Raw genomic sequence first — 20,063 nt, 5'->3', positions numbered from 1 at the left:
TAACTAGTGATTATTTTCATTAATTGGACACTTATTTCTAAATGAATCTATTAGTTTATTAAATCCTCAAAATATTCAATGTACATTGATATAAAACAACAAATCTGAACATTTAGGGTTAACAAAGTGATTGTCAATTAATTTTACAATGATGGACTAATCAATTAATTGATTAATCATTTCAACTATAATCTATAAAGCATTAGTAAAAGTATTACTTTAAAACTTGTAATTGATGCCTTAATAAAAAGTGGTAACAAAGTAGGCCTATTAGTGACTATATGCACTATATAAACATTTCACCATAGTTTACATTGTAACACACTATAATGTGGTATAATAAGTATGTCTACATGATAATTTATGTATTTGTTAACTATAACTCCTCATATGGGCACCCATGGGTGGCTGGTTTACAAATGGATAATAAATGATAATATAATAAAACACTGAGGTAATAATATAAAATATGTTTTCATATGAGAAGTTGCTAATTAATATTGTACATTAATGAACACTTAAAATATCCTTAGAACTATATTTAACTACATTATAATGTGTTTTAAAGTATTTGTTTGTATACTGCTGTAAATATACTTTTCTTATAATGTTGCAAACATATTGAGTTTTGGTCCCAATATTAAATTTTTTATTTTTGTGTTCAACATGTTTCCCTGCAGATTCACCCCTAACACGGGAGGATGTTCAGCCTATATTACTATGAAGCACCGGAGACACGCTGCTGCCACCTGCTGTACCGTTTGAAGGTTAAATATTTTCAGTTTTTGAAGCTCTAACCAGAATTAAACTCTGGTCTCAACTGTGGAAATCAAACTTTACTTTCTTAAAGATAATGTGAAATAGGTCCACTGGTGTGTGTAGTTGCACTTTCACAATTAACCACCCCCTATGATGACCACAGCTCAATGTCTGCAGAACATGAGCTGCCCTGCATTCACTCCTTCAGCCAAACCATCCAGAGATCAAAACATGACATAACCTTTCATGGTAAAGGTAGTTGTCAAAGTCAGTTGTTTACTCCCCTTCAGTCTTAAAATAAATCCGTATGAAAAGTTTCCTGTGTTCCGTCACATTCAGGTCTGTTTGTCTGTTGTCACCATTCGGCTCAAACACAGTTCAAATGATTGGTTTAGAAATAAGACAACACATAATACTTTTTTTATTGAGCATTTCAGATTTATAGGCATTTCAACCAACCTGTATCACAAACTGAAGTATTTCACAGCCGGGCACAGCCTGTCAAATATTGACAACGCAGCTTTAGCCTGTTCACTTAAAAAAATATTTCCATTCCCACCCTTTTCTGTCTCTACAGTACATATGCTAAAAAGAAAAAAAGTCAAGCTAAATAAATACATACCATTTTAAATAAAAGGAAAAATGTAGGTTTGAAACACATCGCTGTTTGAGGTGTCGCTGTAGCTACGACACAATCACACGGTGGTGACTGATCCTGTACCTGATGTCGTCATGGTTACATTCTCTCACACTGACTCTGACTCGGGGCAGTAACGATGGAAGAAGTTGGGTTTGTACTGGAAACCACAGGGGAGGGGTTAAGCTGTGAAGCTCAACATCTCCTCTGTGTGTTAAGCATTTTGAAAAGGTGCACATAAGCCATGGATGAGCCGTGGTGTAGCTCTGTACCTAATGCAGGCCTGTCAGGTACGGTGACACCTGGACGCAGAGGTATTCTAGTGGTTCAGATCTCCCTCTGTTAAACAGAAAACCTGCTCCTGTGTCTCAGCAGTCAAACAGGGCAATAACGAAGGGAAAGCTTTCTGCCTCGAATAAAAACTCGACTTCAAGCACCTTCTTAATTATATGCTGTTGGTTCTGTCTTGAGTTTTTCCTCACACTACACAGCAGGCCCATTTCCTATGAGATAATGAATTGTAGCAACAAGTGTCACCCAGAAAGGACTGAGCAACACCAGCACCTGGGAGAAAGAAAACAACCAGACAACATTAAAAAAAACAAAAAGGCAAGGCAAAGACTTTGAAATGGACTCAGTGTCTGGCTGAGAGGAAAGTACTGCACGTCAGGTTCTGAGTCTGAGCCACAGAACCTCTGAGAGACAGAAGTCACAGTGCAGTCCTCTTTCTCTCACACACCTTGTGACGAGGATACAGCTCATACAGAAAGCCACAGCACCGCCTTCTCTTCCACCATCACCTGCTTCCTTCTCATTGAGGGTTTTTACTTCAGACTTTCTGAGAGGTTTTCAGGTTTCCTGTTCTAAGCTGAATGTGTATCTAACCTCTGCATTTCATAAAGATAAAACACTGACCATTTAGTTAACACCTCACATGAGGTTTTAGTGTGTGCTGGGAAATGTTATTTAATGTTAAATTCACCCTCTATGAGAAACATCTGAGGTGCAAACAGTGGAGCAGAGGCTTCGTAGGGAAGGTGCACAGGACTTTGGCTCCCTGTTTAAACTCATCACACGTTCTGTTGGACACACACAGAGTCAAAACTACAGTCTCTACAGCAACTGGACCAAATATTACACGTATGTACACAGTGAACCTCAAAGTCTTTCATCCAATTAAAATCCAGATTCTGGCTTGATGAACAGGGCAGAGAAGGCAAACGCCAGGAAAACAATCCCTCCAATGATTGTAACTATGGAGACAACACAAGAAAACAAAGTCAGTTACAGGGTGACAGACCACCAGTGTATATGTACTTCATTACCAAAGATCAGCTGGAAGAATAAGCTAATAATAAGCATGTTAGAGGATGTTCAGATTTATTCCTCTTCCCAATGATGCAGCTCATAACACCTTCACATCCCCAGCTGCCCTCAGGCTCGCAGGTGTCCTCCAGCAGGAACTGGAAAAGGTTCACGTAAAGTGTTTGGGCTGCTTTGGTCACATTGTTGCTATGACAACACAGACCACATTAAAGCAATAGTTGGCGTTATTTGATGTGGGGTTGTGTGAGGTACTTATCTATAGTCAGTGTGTTACGTGAGGTAGATTCAGACCAGTGCGCTCCCAGTTTGGAGAAGCAGCTGGGAGTACAGATGTGCTGCAGAGGACGGGGCCAAATCAGTTTCAGTGTACACTTTATTTTGAATATTTTCACCGCCGTCAAACAGCCTTTTCCTTTGGAACTGCAGTCTGTGAACCACTGAACTACTGTATTAATACACACAAGCACAACTACGGTGCACACTGTATTACTCTGCAGCTGGTTGAGTCAGACAGAGCTAAGTAAGTGAGCTTGTGCTACTTGACAGCAGAATAAAGCAGTGAAAATATTCAAAGTAAAGTGTACACTTGAACTGATGGTGTTTTTTTTCTGTGGGTATTTTGTTAAAGTGGCTGAGCTTCTGTGCTGGTGCTCCTGCTGCTTCTCTAAACTGGGAGTGAGCTGATCTGAATCTCCTGCAGGTAACACACTGACCGTAGATAATCACCTCACACAACCTCACGTCAAATAAGTTGGAAAGACACACACCTGTCTATATAAGGTCTCAGAGCTGACAACTGTCACTGTCTGAATGCACTGTCAATTATGCTCTTGCAAACTCACATTAAGGAATTATTTAAATATGCTTCATAAGTTTTTAATCTGCGTGTACACACAGATTAACTACATCTGCTTCCATTGCAAGAATGAGACCCATTGTGTGTCAGAGTTGCTGGCTTCTTAAATAAATGTAATTACAGAGTACTGTAAAGTTTATATGACACACATTAAAAAACAGCAACAACAAAACTCACCTGTTCTCACAGATATTTTCTGGGCGATCATTCTCCCACCGATCACAGCCAGGCCTGTGCACAAACAGTGTCCAAGTGTACCACCCACTGCAACTCCAAATGGATCCTGGGAATTTAAAAAAAGTGCATTTCATGTTTATGTGAAAGATAAACATTTTGTTTCCCACTGAGGCCACCAAAGGTGAACATGTAGACACTTGCCACGTTGCAACTAGGGTTGGGCATCGAGAACCAGTTCCACATTAGAACTGATTCCAAACTTCTGATTCCAAAGAAATCGTCAAGACATTTTAATTTTGATTTTGCTCATCGGTTCCTTTCACTGACACTTGTTTCAGTTTCACCACCAGGACACGTTTAGTCCACTGGTGCGGTAAGTGGCAAACGTATTTTGTTCAAGGTGTAGGATGCTCTGCTAACATGGCAAAACACCTTCGCCAGCATGTTCTGCATATGAACGAGTGTACTTGTTTGTGTTGTGCCGTTCTCCCTCTCTCACCCCTACTTGAGACAGCAGACCACCTACATGTGATCGAATTGCTAAAAAAATGATTTTAGCAAACTATGTGAAATTTGTGCAAATACTGTAGCTGTATTTTTAATTTACACTGCCAGCCAGCTGAGTTTGTCTTTCTGTTCAGCCAGAATACACAACTGCAGAGATCGATGTCATCACAGTTACAGAGCACACACACAGATTCAAACAGTGATCTGCTAGCCGCCAAGCAGACTGGTAAAATGGATCCGTTGCGTCTCATCTCATGGCTGTTGCTTCTGTAACGTGTCGTAGCTGTCCTGTGAGAACTTAGGTCAATGATCGTGTGTTTTTGAAACTTATTTCAGGGCTGCAGCTCACTTCTTTCATCCTGGAGTGCAGTGTAGCTGTGATGTTTCTGGTGTAACGACACAGTTTTTTGTGGGTAACAGGTGTGTTTACAGTGTTTGTGCTCTGAAAGACGTCACAGTGCAGAAAAAGGGGGAAAATTAGCCTCTTCACTCGGGGTGAGGTCTGTCAGACTTCCCTGACTTGTGACATGTGTTGCTCAAGACTACTACCTTACTGTGACAGCATACTATTGTCACAAAGTATGAGTTTTGTATATTTGTCATGGTGTGGCTGCAATTATGCAAGTACACCGTGCACAGACGTACTGACTTCTCTCTTGTCAACAGGCTGTTGCCATCTCAGTGGGTTACAGTTAGTATTGAAGTCAATTGTGAATATGAATATGTCCTGACTTTTCAAATCGTGGTTTTTGGTTTTTTTGTGGTCAAGTCAAGGTTTTTAAAAATTTAAGTTATTTCTGTGAAACAAGCATGTCAACTATTTTGACCCTACCCTTCAAAGAATTGGAATCAAGGATTGGATTGAATAGGACAAGAATCTACAGGCAGAATCGAAGTCAGAAGCATTAAAATCCAACAGCTGACACCTAACCCTAGTTGCAACATATTTTATTTTAAAGCAAACAGGTATGCGTCGTAGAATAAATGTAACAAACCTCCCGTGCAGCTAGAATGATGGTGGTCAGCTGCGAGCGGTCCCCCCACTCTGCAAGGAAGGTGAGGGTGAGGGCTTGGATGAAGATGGGTGAGATAAAGCTGTGCCACTTCCCCTGAGGCATGGCAGTCCCTGATCCAGCCTCCACATCTGGAGTCCCATTGGCCAGCTTGGACCGCTGAAGCTGAGCAGACAACATAAGAAGAAGTGACTTCACTGAAGCACTGAATATAATGTTCTATTTACCTATTGAAAGAGGGGAGGGTCCGTCATAACTATCCTACATGCAGTACCTGCCAAATAAAATAGCGTCACTTGACATAATAAAACACTAGGCTCCCACGCAGCTTGGTAATAAAATGGCTTCCAATCTTTTTTAATGCCTTGGATAAGAGTGGTAAAAATTAGTTAATGCATTAATTTTTTATTCATTTAATTCCACATTTAAATCTTCAGACTGACAGATGAAATTACTTTTCCCTCCTTGCATATGCAAGTACCACATTATCTTCCTCATTGTGGCAGAGTTTTCCTAGTGATAAAGTAATGTGAGTCACCTGTGAGTCAGTTTGTAAGCTAGGGAGTGCCACCAGTTAACACTGAGGGCTTAAATGAGGCAACTTACATGAATTATGTATGTTTGCTTACATGTAATGATTTTTAGTGACCCTGGAGATGTATGACTTGATGTGCTGGGGATACTTGACTTACCTCTTCATCCTTCTTCTTGATCTCTGCCTGCACCTCCTCCAGCTCCTCCTGGCCTTCATCTGGACTCATCCGGAGCCCCTCTCTGAGCATGCGTACACCAAAGATGGCAAACAGAGCAGTAGACACATAGTATGTGTAGATTCTAGGGATGATGGTGGTGGCATAGCCAAACAGCACTGTGGAGTGGGGGGCAATGATTACTTCATTATTATTCAGAGAAGATGGAATAATTCTGAACTACAGTACCAAATCTCTACTTCTACTAACCAGAAAGACAAGTCATGAGTCCCAGGGCCAGCATAGCGCCTGCCAGCACGGTGAGACGATTGTAACGCATGGCCATGATGGCTGCAATGAAAAATGTCTTGTCTCCCAACTCTGAGACGATGATGACAGAGATAGAGGCCACGAAGGCGTGGATGAAGCCCAGGTTTCCTTTGGTGGAGTCATCTTCAGAAACTACTGGGCCTAGTGGATGGGGACTGGGAGCTTTCTGCAAAGAAAAAAACAAAACAGCAACACACAGTGACGGTCAGCCCAGTTACACTCACATTCTAATGAAAGCCAGACTGCCAGACAGGACAGCACTGAGAATGTAAACAAAACTAGTCAACGTGACCCTTTCGCACTAACACCTAAACGTCTTTCGTTTTATCTCCACTTTCCTTCAAATGTTTGCTTTGCTTGTCATATGTAGACGTGAAACACCAACTTTACCCACTAGAGCTAAAAACCGGAACACAATGTGTCATGTCTGTTAGCATGCAGGCTAGCTCGGAGACGCTAGGAAACAGCGGCGGCGCCAGCGTCAAAACTGTCGGTTATCGACGGCGACAGGAGATTTAACCAGTGATAACGAAGTTAAAACTTTTACCTCTTGTGGGGGCTGCTCTTGGGCAGGTTTGTGTTCCTCTGGAATAGCAGCAACTCCGACCGACAACAACACGGCGGCGAGCGGAAACAAGACGCATATTACACTTCTATCAGCCCGTCCGTGTCCTCCGCCGACCATGGCAGGCATTACTGCTTCCGAAGCACTGATCAAAGACAGTTTGTTCGTTAATTTCTCGTGCGCAAATCACTTAATATCACATGCAACAAGACTGGCTAACTTCATACTAGCAACCTGTACAATGTAGGGGACTCCTCCGCGATACACGTCACGATCAGAAAGGACCGAGCCAGCTCAAGACGGAAGTTAGAATCTTGAGGAAGAGCGTCGAGGACAAAGTCAGAGATGATTGGACCGTTAGAAGAATGACGTAAGGTGTCGGCTGACGTACACACTGGGGAGTTCATTGATTGGATAGTCTCACTGTCAGAAATGAATCCAACACAGATGCATCAGTTCAATGCTTTGAAACATACAAGAAAAAAGTTATAATCCCATATTGTTTGTCACTACACTAAAAATTAAAATGTAAATATATAACTATTTGGGAAATATTTATTCAGTGGCTACAAGAGCCACTGACCACTTTGAAAGTGTAAATATTCTGTAGTAATTACTTTAATAAATGTGCTGATTAAAATACTCTGTACACTTTTACAATTAAAATAATTTTAATCAGTTTTCAGCCAGAGGTTGACAATCAATTACGTCTAGTGCATTCACCTAATCATAGTATGTATTCCAAATGTAAAATAAATAAGTGTACAAACAGTAATTAAACTTGAATACATACGTACATACGTTGTCTTTTCAGAGTAGTACTATTAATAACAGTAGTAGTATTTAATTCCAACAAGGTTGATTTTATGTTGTAGTTCTGATTTTTATGTATTTAAAAAATGTTTGTATAACAGAAGCATATTGCTCAAAAAATTATTTTAAAAATTGTTGTTAAAGCAAAATAACTTGAGTCACACCATACAACATTGTTACCACATGTTTTAAACTTCTCACTAAACTTAACACTTCTCACATAAAAAATGAAAAACAGTAAGTCAATTTCTCTGATTCCTCATTCCATTTTAAAAGGACCTTTTTTTTTTTAAATTAAACATTCAAAAGTTGCTCATTTTAACAACAGAACATATGTGTTATAACATACATCAGTATGGTGCCATAATCATACTACATACAAAAACAAGGTCTTGCTGTAATGAACAATTGTTTTGTGGTGAGGTTCCTCATTTCTTCACATCAGTCTCTGAGAAACGGCTTACCTCTCACATGGAGAGATTTCTTCTTTGGAGAAATGGTCCTGCAGCACTGCTCTGCCTCACAACTGGGAGCTGCCAACTGTACCTAATGTCCTGTTGGCTACTAAACAGCTTCACTTGGTCCTGAGCAGCTTGTCCATCAATGCTGAGAGAGGTGACTTTTACTATCCCCGAAACAGAATGTATGAGACAAGACTCACCAGTGACAAATATTCAAAACACAAAAGGTATGAATGCTTTTCTATGTCTTGGGTATGACTCATATTTGCTAATGTAAAGGTCGTGACAGAGCTGTGCTGCCAGTGACTGGTTGAAGAGCACATAAAGGACAACAAACCACCAGGTTAGAGACAGGCCCCCAAAAACCAGGGCCAGTGAGATGTAGATCAGCAGCTCGGCAAAGTAATGTGGGCATGAAACCAGCTCGAACCAGCCTCCCTTTGGCACTCTGTGAGCCAGCGTCTCCACTGCTCCTGCAAGACAACAAACAGGAAATACATCATAGACCAGCAGTTTCTGTTACTATTCTCACGGTCATCATGTATCCATGTGTTACATTAAAGCTGCATTAAACTATATTTTTATATTAAAGGGCCCATATTTTACACTTGTTTTATTTAAAGTTTTGATATGCATAAGAAAATATATTTGTGGTTTTAAAAGAAACAAAAAAACCATCTAAGTGTAGTTTTACATCTCCTCTCTCAGACTCCTCTCTGGAGCTCTAGTAACAACAGGTTGGTGACTGTTTTCTGAGTGATCAAATAAAAATATAGCAGATTTCAGAAAAACAATCAGAGAAACCAAATCCTGCAAGGCTGGATGGTGGGCAGAGCTTGGGGCGTGGCTGAGAGCGGTGACTGTTTTGTTGTGTCATCACAAAGTCACAGAAGTCCCGACAGCAGCTGGCAGCTGTTTCCAGCTAGGATGCCCTTGTTAGTTTGTAACTTCAAAAGTCACAAAGCATTGAAACACAAGTGCATCCCAGCCAGGTTCATCACTTTTTTGTGTCCTCTCAAAACACTTCCAATGTCATCTGCGCTATTTGCAGTGTGTTTCTGAAGTTCGTTGTGTTGTCAGTATTTGCAGTGCATGTGTTGTCAAACTGATATAGTATATATACTGATAAGGTATTTTCTGAATATGTTTGTCTTTTGTTTTGCATGTGTTTTCTTAGGTTGCAGTATGTTGAGCCCTCAGACAAACCATAGGAATGACTCTGCAATAATAACACACTTTTGGCAACAATAAAAACAAATATGATGTTCACGGTGGTGGATTTCCCATCATGATAACATTTCAAGTCTCTGCTATCTGTTCTGTGTAGCCCACCATCCTGAAAAGAATGGAAACTGGTGTGGTCTTGTAGAATTGACTGAATCTAATAATTTTGGTACTTCGCAGCAATAATGTGTAAATCACTTGTACTAAATGACCTTAACATGCATGAACACTGCACAAGCTTACCCGACTTTCCTGTGCGAAGCCTGGCCAGCAGGACCACGGACTGATGCTGCAGCAGTGAGGCTGCAGTGAAAAGTGTGACTCCAGCTACATGAACCCAGTCCAACTGAGAGAGGAGGCTGCCAGTCCCTGAACAAAACAGTACAAACATCAAAGCCACATAGTGGAACAAGTGAAAAGTAGATGTAGAGAGGACTAAGTTCAGTCTAACCTTTTCCCACATGATCTGAGCAGAGCACCGTCAACCCCAGTACGATGTAATACCCCAGACCGAAGACATACTGCACCAAATGCATGGTCCCATCAGAGAAAACACTGACAAACAGGCACTCCAGCAGCCTCCTGAGGGAGTGGACCCAGAGGAGCAGCTGCACCAGGAGAGTCGACAGCTGTGGGACTACAGGACAGGACTGATATCAGACACCACCAGTATGAACAGAACAGGAAAGCACAAGCTTTAGGAGAGCAGAGGGATGTTAGCCTACCCTGACTATCAGTGCTTGGTACGCCTGTCAAGATGTCTAACATCACAGTCAGCCATGATGGATGTGACTGATGCTGAAATATGAAGCTCAGGTACAGGACCAGAAGGAAGCCGTTCCAGCAGACAGAGAGGGCGTAGAAGTGCCAGAACCACCTGAGGGGGAAGAAGGGATTTCTGCGTGTGTGTAACCACATTAGCATCTACACGTTTAGGTTTTTAGCATTTAAACAATGAAATTACGAATTAATATTTTAGTTAAAGGTAGTAGGAATGTATAAATTATATACAAACGTTATGTATACATTTTCGTTGTCAGTGAAATTTGCTATCTAACAGTTACCTTTTAGGGACGTCCAATACACGCAGCCATTCGTGTCTTTTGAGGTTTTGTTTGGTTTTTCCGTATCGAATAAGATCTTGAAATAACATATACAGACCACAGGTTTCATGTTTGCTCAAGACTTTGTGGGCACAAAACGCGACAAGGAAACACAAAGCTAGAAAAGACCACAAAATGTCAATACAACTCAAGCCGGATGAGCTCCAACTCATTTTTGAGTTCTGCGGGTCGTGTGCATTGTTTTGTGCAACACCTAGAAGAGACCGACGGAAAAGCGGAAAACGGGCGCAACAGTTCCGGATGAAATGCGATGGGAATGCCAAACATATTACCCGTCGTAGTAATGTGATTAAATCGTACAGCAGGGGGCAGCATCGCAAGCTCGCCACATAAAAAGCGGGGCCAACATGAAAACCACACTTAAATATTCAGACTTTTTACATTTTCTATTGAAACCAAGCGTGATAAATGAAAAAAGTTGTATGTTACATCAATTTATCAGAAGGTTTATATCCATGTGTGGCATCCATCCCACCAGTCACGAGCCTTTTAAACTTACATAGTAGCAGTTTGACTCTGAACAAGTTTAATGCAACAGTGGAACAAGTAATCAGATTAGGGCTGCAATTACTGATTATTTTCAATATTTCAATATTGATTAATTGTTGGTCAATAGAATGCAAGGAAAAAACTAAAGAAAGAAAGAAAGAAAGAAAAAAGAAAGAAACTGATTTTTTTTTAAATCTGAATTTTAATTTATTTTGTTGAGCCAAGTCTAAAAGCCAAAGATATTTAGTCTAATATCACAGAAGACCAAGAAACAGAGTAAACATTAACAGAACCAGGAAACAGGGCTTAAAAAATGACTTGAACAATTAGCTGATTATTGAAATAGTTGATGGGTAATTTTCTGTTGATCAACCACTTGGCTAATCAGTTAATTGACTAATTGTACGTTGTGACAACTAAAAGTGCTCAATATACTGAAAGGCCCTATATTAATTGTTATATTAATATATTACTGCAGACATAATATATTACCACAGACTTTACTTACTGAATTATTATTACTGATTAACATAAAAGCAGAATTTTAGCATGTTTTAGTTGATACCTGATTAATAATTGATATACTATTGGGTTAATTTTAGCCATGTGTTCTATTTTATGAGTTCATCATATGTTTTGTATCTTAAACCTTTATCTGCAAAGAACCTTGATAACTACAACTAGAAATACATGTGGAGGAAAGAGAAAAACATTTTGCTCTGAGATGTAGTGGAAGTAGAAGTAGAGAGAAAAGTGTGTTTGTGTGCATTAGTGAAAAGTGTGTTTGTATGCATTAGTGTTGAGATGTGTGTGATTGTTATGAAAATGTGCATCACTTCATCTCACTTTGATATTCAGGCCAGTTTTACCAGATGTGATGTTGAACTGACCTTGAGGCCTCTATGCTTCACTCCTGCTCACTTTCTGCTGAGCTTTGGACTCAGATGTTGACAAGTTGTGTGTGTGTCTGTGTGTGTGTGTGTGTGTGTGTGTGTGTGTGTGTCTGTGTGTGTGTTCATCCTCTCTACAATGCAGTTATGTGTCAAAGGAAGAGAAGTGTGTTTGTGTGAAAGACTTGGTAAGGCCTTTGAGGCAGTAGATTCCAGGATGCCTCTTAGAGGAACACAGTATCCTGTCTGAGGAAGTGTGGACTGTGTCCTGCTTCCCTCCCTTCTCTGTCCTCAGTGTCCTCTTTTATTTTGCTGTGCCAAGACCTGGACCCTCTGCAGGCCCCCCAGACATTGCAGAAACCTCAGAAGAAACAAGGTGGTGCTTTTGTGGGCACTGTGGGCAGAAAGGAAGACTTTACAATAGAAAGTGTGACAATATGACTATAAAATTGTGTTTGTCTGCAAAACATTAAAAGGCTTTGTCCCACTTACATTTCACAACTCCTGTCCCTGTACCACACTGTTAAAGACCTGATATCCTCTGACCAAAGGTTTAAGTTTATCACTAAATCTCTGGAATCTGTATGCTTGTCACTCTATTGATGCTTTCAGGAGTCAAATAAAAACACAATTTTACTCACTGGAATTAGCTGAGAAGCTTGACCACATGTAAATATGAGGATACTCTCATCTAACTGTTGGCAATAAAGCAAATATGTCTACTTCCCAAATTTCAAACACTTCCTTTAACTATGCCTAAACTAACCTGCTCAGTATTTCTTGTAGGTGTTTGTGGTCTCTCTGTGTTGTTATTAACTTGTGATTTTCATTTTAATTTTTTGTGCCCTCTCCTCTCTTTTGTTCTGTTTCTACTGCAAAGTGCCACAGATCAACTGGGGAACTTGATGCCTCAAGTTGAGTTGTATGACCAACCAAGACATTTGATTTCTGATCATTTGAAATAAAGATATGTAGAAAATCTACCCCAAACTTGTACAATATATCTTGAAGCTTGTGCGTAAACTGGCAAAACCTGCATGGTTCAGCAGTAATATTAACAAACCTCAGAGATGCTGCTGCAAAAAGGAAGACATTACAATAGACAGTGTGACAATATGATTTTAAAACCATGTTTGTCTACAAAACATTAAATGGCTTTGCCCCACTTACATTTCATCATGGTTGCAGAGCTGTACTAACCATAGAAACAAGCAACTGTTTGTCCATTTTAACTTGATTTCAGTCATCTAATGTTTCCTGAGGTCTGGATTGTGTTTTTGACATTGACATATGTCAGTGTCACTATTGTGGCAGGTTATTTGTCATATGTTTACATGCTTTAACTTCCATTTGTGTTGTATTGTGCATAGTTCTTCTCTCCACTGATACCATCTGTACTGTGTCCTCTTTTCTATGTCAGTCACAACAATGCAGAGTGAACACACAAACACTAACCCCCCCTCTCTGTGTATGTCTCTCGCTTTGAGTCCATTCTTTCAAACTGAATTGTGGGACATCGACCTTTGAAACCCCTCCTGTGATCTCAGACCACAAACACAAACAGCGCCAACACAGTTCACAACTTTTTATTTGTGAAAGCTTGAATAGAAGTTGTTTTCAGATGTAATTTCAATGCAAACACAGTTTTTTTTTTTGTTTTGAGTTTACTTCTAAAGAGCATAACTTGACATTGCTCGTTGTTGAGAAAAAAGCAGTTCACTTTTTAAACAGTCTTACGTTATGCTTTGTGACAATGCTTTGTTGCCTCGCTAATTAGAAATATATGACAAATTCCTGCTTTAAAAAACAGGTCATTTTTAATGGTCACAATCCAAATATATAAATATCTTATAAAGTATTATGTCCCACACAAGCTGACACATTTCCATGTCCACTCTTTCCTTTGGTTGCGTTTCCCCCAAGTACTAAAATCATCTTTTAAGTTTCTCTTTGTCTTTGAATGGGCCAGAGTTCAAAGCAATTGTCTCATATTAAGTTTGGAAAACAAAGGCAGATTAAAAAAAGGCAAATGTTTTCAGTTTCCAACTTTCCAGAGGTGCGTTTTGTGTGGAGTGCCCTCCAGGAAGTGTTGGTTAGGAGGAGGGTAGGCGGTTTAGTAGGCAGGGAGTCCCTGTAGGAGTGACCAGGCCAGGAAACATGTGGATGTAACACATAGCATACAAACCCATCATCTCCCTAAACCCTGATGAATCCCTGCCAGCTTCAAAACGCAAACCTCCTGCTCCTCATCATCAGGTGAAATGCCACATTCACATCCTGTGAAAAACATGATCATCAGTCACAGTCTGATGTTATTTAAGCTGCATTGCTTTCATTTCTCCGATGCAAAACTTATACTGTGGGCTTCTGTGCCTGTTGTGCCGTAAGCTGCTCCCTGCCTCCTTGACATGTTTAGACACTGTCCCAAATCATCCAACTACTCGAACTCTAATTTCCAAACCTTCATCTTTGGGCATGTGATGAATCCTTATCCATTAATTGATTTGGTCCTGAGCTCAGTATGACATAAAAACAATTTCAATCATGAGAGACTAATAACAGGAAGAAAATAGACATTTGAAATAAAATGTAAAGTATTGTGAACAGAAGGAATAGACCCCAGCAGGAAGTGGACCACCATGGAGAATGGCCCATAGGAGTAATGTGCTGTTAGATGATACTTCTTTCAGAACCAATACACTGGTGGTGGTGATGAGGAATGGAGCTTGAGGATGTGAACATCTTCATGACAGAGAAACTTTTGATTAGATGATTTTGATTGGAGATGGTCAGGTGAGGTGGGTCACAGAAATCTTCTGCAGTAGTGAAATTACAGCAGAGCGAGAGCACACTTTTAGGGTTTGAGAGCTTGCGGGTGATTGGCTAAAGGCCACCATTACAGGTTGTGATTGGATGAAGATGAGAATAAGCTGGTGGAGTTTAGAGATTGTGTGAAACATGCTTGTGACTTAGAAGGCAGAAGATAGTCACCAAGACTGAACTTCACTACGCTTCATGACTGAGTTAGTTCTTAGTATCATGCAGCAGATACCCTGTTCATCAGGGAAATCTTTCATATGTGGATACAATAACTAAACTTGGCACAAATCCTCTTTGGGTAGTAATCACTTCAAAAACAAGAAAATTGAAGATGGCCACCACCTCCAAGATTGCTGACATTTCTGGCAAAGAAATATCCCCATATGAATGAGCTAGGTGTCAAACAGTACATTCTTTAAAAAGTCTTACTACGCTGTTAAAAAAAAAAAAAAAAGTTTCCAAATAAACCATGTCATTTACATTTTAAATAATGTTTTGTTTTAGCAAAAAAATTTGATTCATTTTGCACAATATTTCTCTTTTAAATGGGAACAAACAAATGGTTTATTCTTTCATATTATTAATTATTAATAATATTAGGACATTTTTCTTTTGGTAATGATGTTGTAAATGACAACAGGTTGTTTGAGGTAAGTTCTAAACATTTGAACTATTAGAATTCCACAGTATAAGGTGATAATCAAGTCTATTTTATGTGGCTAATCAATTGTAGCAAGTATGGATGATTTTGAGAAATAAAGAAAACAGCAAGTGAAATGAATTCCCTGTAAGCTCTACATGATAGCTTATGTCAGCTACCTTTGACAAAGCACACATTGAGGTATGTGATGTCAAAGCTTTAAGATGATATGTTTTAACCATATGCCTTTAAAATGTCAAAGTTTACAATTCAGTGGACAAGTGTAATTCAATTGACAGCAGGGTTTGTTTGCTAACTCGTGAGCTAGATCGCTAACTAGCCTAGCGTGCTAGCGAGTTAACATAGCAAGCTAGCGAGCTAATGTTAGCTAATGCTGATTTAAGGCTTGAATAAAACAAATAGTCTGTAGACTTTTAGAGAACTTTTGGTTCATCATTTATAATTTCTGTAATTAGCCTACATTGTGTTTTATGCATAATTTTTCGCATTACATATTAGAATTGCACAAATAAAGCTCTGAAGAAATTCAAGAGTTTGAGCAAAGTCAAAAACACAGGATTATATTGCAAGGTCATTTAACATGGGTAAAATTCTGTGATAAAAAGTGTATTTCCTGTGGTGGAAACGATGAAAAACGATGCAGAGGAAATTACCCAAGTAGTGTACGACAGTGTTTTCCGATTTTACTGATGAGCTCACTATATAGTCCTCTACATAGACCCTTCTGGATACTGAGTAGGGATGAGTGAATGAGTGAGAGATTTTGGGCACAACCATTATAGTGGGTGATTTCAACATTCATGATTAGAAAACGAACATTTTAATAATATTTCCCCAAAACCGTCTTTTCTCTGACTACTTTTGAGGAACATTTAAGTTCACAATAATGGACTACACAACTTTTGGGAAAAAATTCCATCACATCAGGTGTCTATCTGATAATGCTGTTACTTTATTCCCACACAAGTTGATAACACTGTCCCTCCTCTGGAAAAGAAGGTGGTGAATCAGAGAAGGCAAGCTGCGTGATGCAGTTCACAAATGTGACATGACATCATGAAAGCTGGAAAGGAAGTGGAGTTCCACCAATCTAGAAACATTTTTCCTGGCCTGAAAAGATAACATTAACCATATAAACAAGACTGGGTCAAAATACATGGCTGGACATAGGTTATTTGCATCTTGCCTCATATCAGCTGCACTGCTAAAGTCCTGACAAAATCACCAAACATGAGTTAAAAAAAAGACTGTGCTCTGTTTTCAGCTGTATTTACTTGCAAAATTATCAAATGTAAATCATACATTTATTCAGTTTTACATAATTTTCCAACAGTGTTTTATTTCATCAGATTCTCCAAATTAATAAAAAAAAATATAAATAATAATAATATAAATATATTAAGCACAGAGAGCACAGTGTCTGATCACAAGCTTTGCTGGACAGCCTTTTTCAAACTAAGAGTAATGATTTGCTCTTCATCTTCCCATGAACTGATGATTATCATCTCTTCTCAAGAGACCGGCTGTTATCACTTATGAGTGACTGAAGCAAAACTTGATCTGGAGTTGGTGTAATCAAAAAGTGAGCCCTAAGATTTGGCATTTATTAAACAAAATACAAAGTTTTTTCTACAGCTGCTTTATATTGTTAGCACTGAACTAGCTGTGTATGGAGAGTGGAGGTGTGTTTTATCTACTGTAAAAACCTTGGTCAGGATAGAGATGTGTATATTTTATTTCTTACTATCCACACACACTGAGTACTTTATTTGGAACACCATGCTAATACTGGGTAGTTCCTCCCTTTGCTCTCAAACAATCTCTGTTCAAGATGTTGGAAACTTTCCGCTGAGACTCAGCTCCATGTTGACATGATTGCATCACATAATTTCTGCAGATTTATCAGCTGATGCTGCCAGTGTCCTGTTCTACCGCACCCCAAAGGTGTTCGACTGGATCCAGGTCTGGAGACTACGGAGGTCGCTGAAGTTCACTGAACTCACTGTTACGTTCATGTCTGAGACGACCTCTGCTCTGTAACCTGGAGCTTTGTCCTGCTGGAAGTAGCCATTAGAAGATGGTGAACTGTGGCTACATCAACAACACTCTGATAGACTGTGACAGTCAAGCCATGTTTGATTGGTATTAAGGACCCAAAGTGAGAAAACATTCCCACCACCAGCCTGGACTGTTGACACAAGACAGGTTGGGTCCATTGATTTGTGGATTCTGACCCTACCATCTGCTACAGAAATTCAGATCCATCAGAGCAGGTTTTCCAGTCTTAATCTGTCCAGTGTTGGTGAGTCTGTGTCTGCTGCAGCCTCAGGTTTCAGTTCTTGGCTGACAGGAGTGAAACTTGACATGGTCTCTACTGTTGTAGACCATCCACCTTTATGTTGGACGTGCTGTTCATACTGAGAAGCTTTTCTGCTCACCACAGTTCTAAGGAGTGGTTATCTGAGTTATAAGGACAGATATAAGGACATTTTAAGTGTTAAAACCACATTATAGTGAGTTACAATCCATTTATTAAATCTTTATATACTGTTTATAAATGCTAAATAGGGGAACTTAATGTAATGTGCTGCACACAGATTAGGTTTCAATTTCTAAATTGTCAAATTACCAATATTTACAGCAATATAGCACCTAAAGAAGAAACCTGAGGGTATCATAATATTTAATTTTAAGAGCATTTTACCATTTCTGAGGAAATATGGCAGCAAGCCCTTGTAAAATTGTATTAATTTTATAATTAGTAAGACAGTCAGCAGGACAAATAAACATTTTAGTACATATTTAGTATTTACTAAATATTCATGGCTCTTCCTACAGAGCCTAATTACAAGACTCAGAGTGCTAAATCTTCAAAGCTATCATTCTTAGTCTGGTCCAATGTGGCTCCCTTTTTGCCTCGACTGTAATGGCCCTATAATCAGGAATTATTGCAACTGACTGAGCGAGTGATCATATTTACACCATCGGTCAGTTGAATACCATGTGACAGAGTTGCAGTTTCCCCACAGGCTGTTGCTCTGTCAAAATGAATATGACAAATCCAGCAACTCTTTGGACAAACCTGGGCTACTTACTGTATATGGAAGTCACCAATTCAGGGGCCACATCCTTCGGAGGACACGGTCTACGAAGCTGTTGCTGTTCATAGCCGTCATAGACTGCGAAGGCCAAACTGAGATGAGATGGTTTGGCCTATCGAGGACTTTCGCTTTGCTCACCAGTTGTGCCCACCCTTACCATTGCATTGCAAAGCGGTTCCCGTCGCCTAGCAACCTTGACAATATGTCACTTTTTTCACAAAAACTTGAGGTTTTAAGGCCGATGGTTTTAACATTTGTACCTTTAGCTGTTGAAATGAGCTGAAACACATTTAAAAAGTGTAATCCTCAGGCTCTCTGTTGTGTTGTTTGCTTTTATTACCGGTGAGCAATGAATCTTGAGTTGCTGAGGAAGAGAAAGCTGCATTTGAAAGAGCCACCAAAATTGGACAGGCTAATCCAGCCTCAGAAGGGTGTGGACCCTGAGTAAGGGCACTAGTAGCAGAGAGGTGGAGCAGCAGTTTGTCCTGATGAAGACTGTGGTTGCATTAGAGTCAAAATAAGCGAGGTATTCCGTTGCCTCTGACTTTCTCTTTGAGTGATCATTTTATAAGTAAATAGGTATAGCAGAAATTTAAGAAAGTCCACTATGCAGCGATCCAAGCACATGTCCACCCAGGTCTCCTCAAGCGAAAGACACAACGTTCTCCTCATTCATCCCTCTCATTGAGAGCAATGTGTTAAAACTTCGAACCAGTAGCTGTCCTGCTACATGTATGCTGGATCCCTTTCCCACTAACAGTCACAGTCATACGTGATAAATGCTTCACTGGCTTCGGGAACATTACCGAGCCAGTTGGGAAAAACTGGCCCTCACTGGCCCTCACTTGACCCTCACTTGACTCTGCTCATGTGGAGAACTATCGACCTGTCTCACTACTTCCATTCTTAGCTAAGTATATAGAGAAGAGCAGTCTTTAAGCAGGTCTCTTAATTCTTGTCACGGAACAATCTCCTTGATCCAAACCAGTCTGGCTTTAAGAGTAGCCACTCCACTGAAATAGCCTTGTTTTCTGTGACAGAAGCCCTAAGGGCAGCCAGGGCTGCAGGTCAGTCCTCAGTTCTTATCTTGCTGGACCTCTCAGCAGCTTTTGATACAGTGAACTTGCTATCCGTACTCTCCAACATGAGCATCTTGGGCAAAGCCCTTTCTTGGTTTGAATCCTATCTTACTGGGTGTTCCGTCACTGTGTCATGGCAAGGGAAAATGTCCTTAGCCTGTCCCCTCCCAAATGTAGTGCCCAGAACAGGATCTGTTCTGGGAACCCTCCTCTTTGCTATATAAACCACCTCCTTTGGTCCAATAATCCACTCACATGGCTTCTTGTATCACTGCTACACTGATAACACCCAGCTATACCAGTCGTTCCCACCAGACGACCCCACGGTCTCTGCACAGATCCCAGCTTGTCTCTCTGACACATCTGCATGAATGAAGGAACACCACCTTCAACTAAGCCTCTCAAAGACTGAACTCCTAGTCATTGCCAATAAGTCTCTTCATCATGATATTGATATCAAAATCTACATCCCTTACCCCATCTAAAGTTGCAAGAAACCTGGGTGACATGTTTGATGACCAATTATCCTTCTCATCTCACCA

The 20,063-nt window shown here is 40.0% G+C and overlaps 2 protein-coding genes across 3 annotated transcripts; both read right to left on the bottom strand.

Moving 5' to 3' along the window:
• Positions 1-1,157: 1,157 nt before the first annotated feature.
• tmem165 (transmembrane protein 165) lies at positions 1,158-8,275 on the bottom strand. Its single transcript, XM_071486895.1, has 8 exons — positions 8,137-8,275; positions 7,094-7,282; positions 6,842-7,004; positions 6,235-6,460; positions 5,968-6,143; positions 5,258-5,440; positions 3,756-3,861; positions 1,158-2,649 (listed from the first exon to the last, which is right to left on the bottom strand). Exons 2-8 carry the CDS (start codon positions 7,264-7,266, stop codon positions 2,573-2,575), a joined length of 1,104 nt encoding a protein of 367 aa, XP_071342996.1. The 5' UTR covers positions 7,267-7,282; positions 8,137-8,275; the 3' UTR covers positions 1,158-2,572.
• srd5a3 (steroid 5 alpha-reductase 3) lies at positions 7,512-10,685 on the bottom strand. 2 transcript variants are annotated; one of them, XM_071486896.1, is made up of 5 exons: positions 10,422-10,685; positions 10,083-10,255; positions 9,809-9,994; positions 9,601-9,726; positions 7,512-8,606 (listed from the first exon to the last, which is right to left on the bottom strand). In XM_071486896.1, the coding sequence occupies exons 1-5, from the start codon at positions 10,631-10,633 to the stop codon at positions 8,347-8,349; spliced, it is 957 nt and encodes a 318-aa protein (XP_071342997.1). In that variant the 5' UTR covers positions 10,634-10,685; the 3' UTR covers positions 7,512-8,346. The 2 variants fall into 2 exon arrangements, with proteins under 2 accessions (XP_071342997.1, XP_071342998.1); XM_071486897.1 differs by having other exon boundaries at positions 10,083-10,234; positions 10,422-10,683.
• Positions 10,686-20,063: the final 9,378 nt, after the last annotated feature.

Source organism: Trachinotus anak, unplaced genomic scaffold (assembly GCF_046630095.1).
Source record: "Trachinotus anak isolate AG129_WGS33_773 ecotype Australia unplaced genomic scaffold, CSIRO_AGI_Tana_v1 ptg000010l, whole genome shotgun sequence".
In the NCBI taxonomy this organism is placed as follows: domain Eukaryota; kingdom Metazoa; phylum Chordata; class Actinopteri; order Carangiformes; family Carangidae; genus Trachinotus; species Trachinotus anak.
The sequence above is the reverse complement of the archived record's forward strand: the minus strand, read 5'-3'. Positions and strand labels throughout refer to the sequence as shown.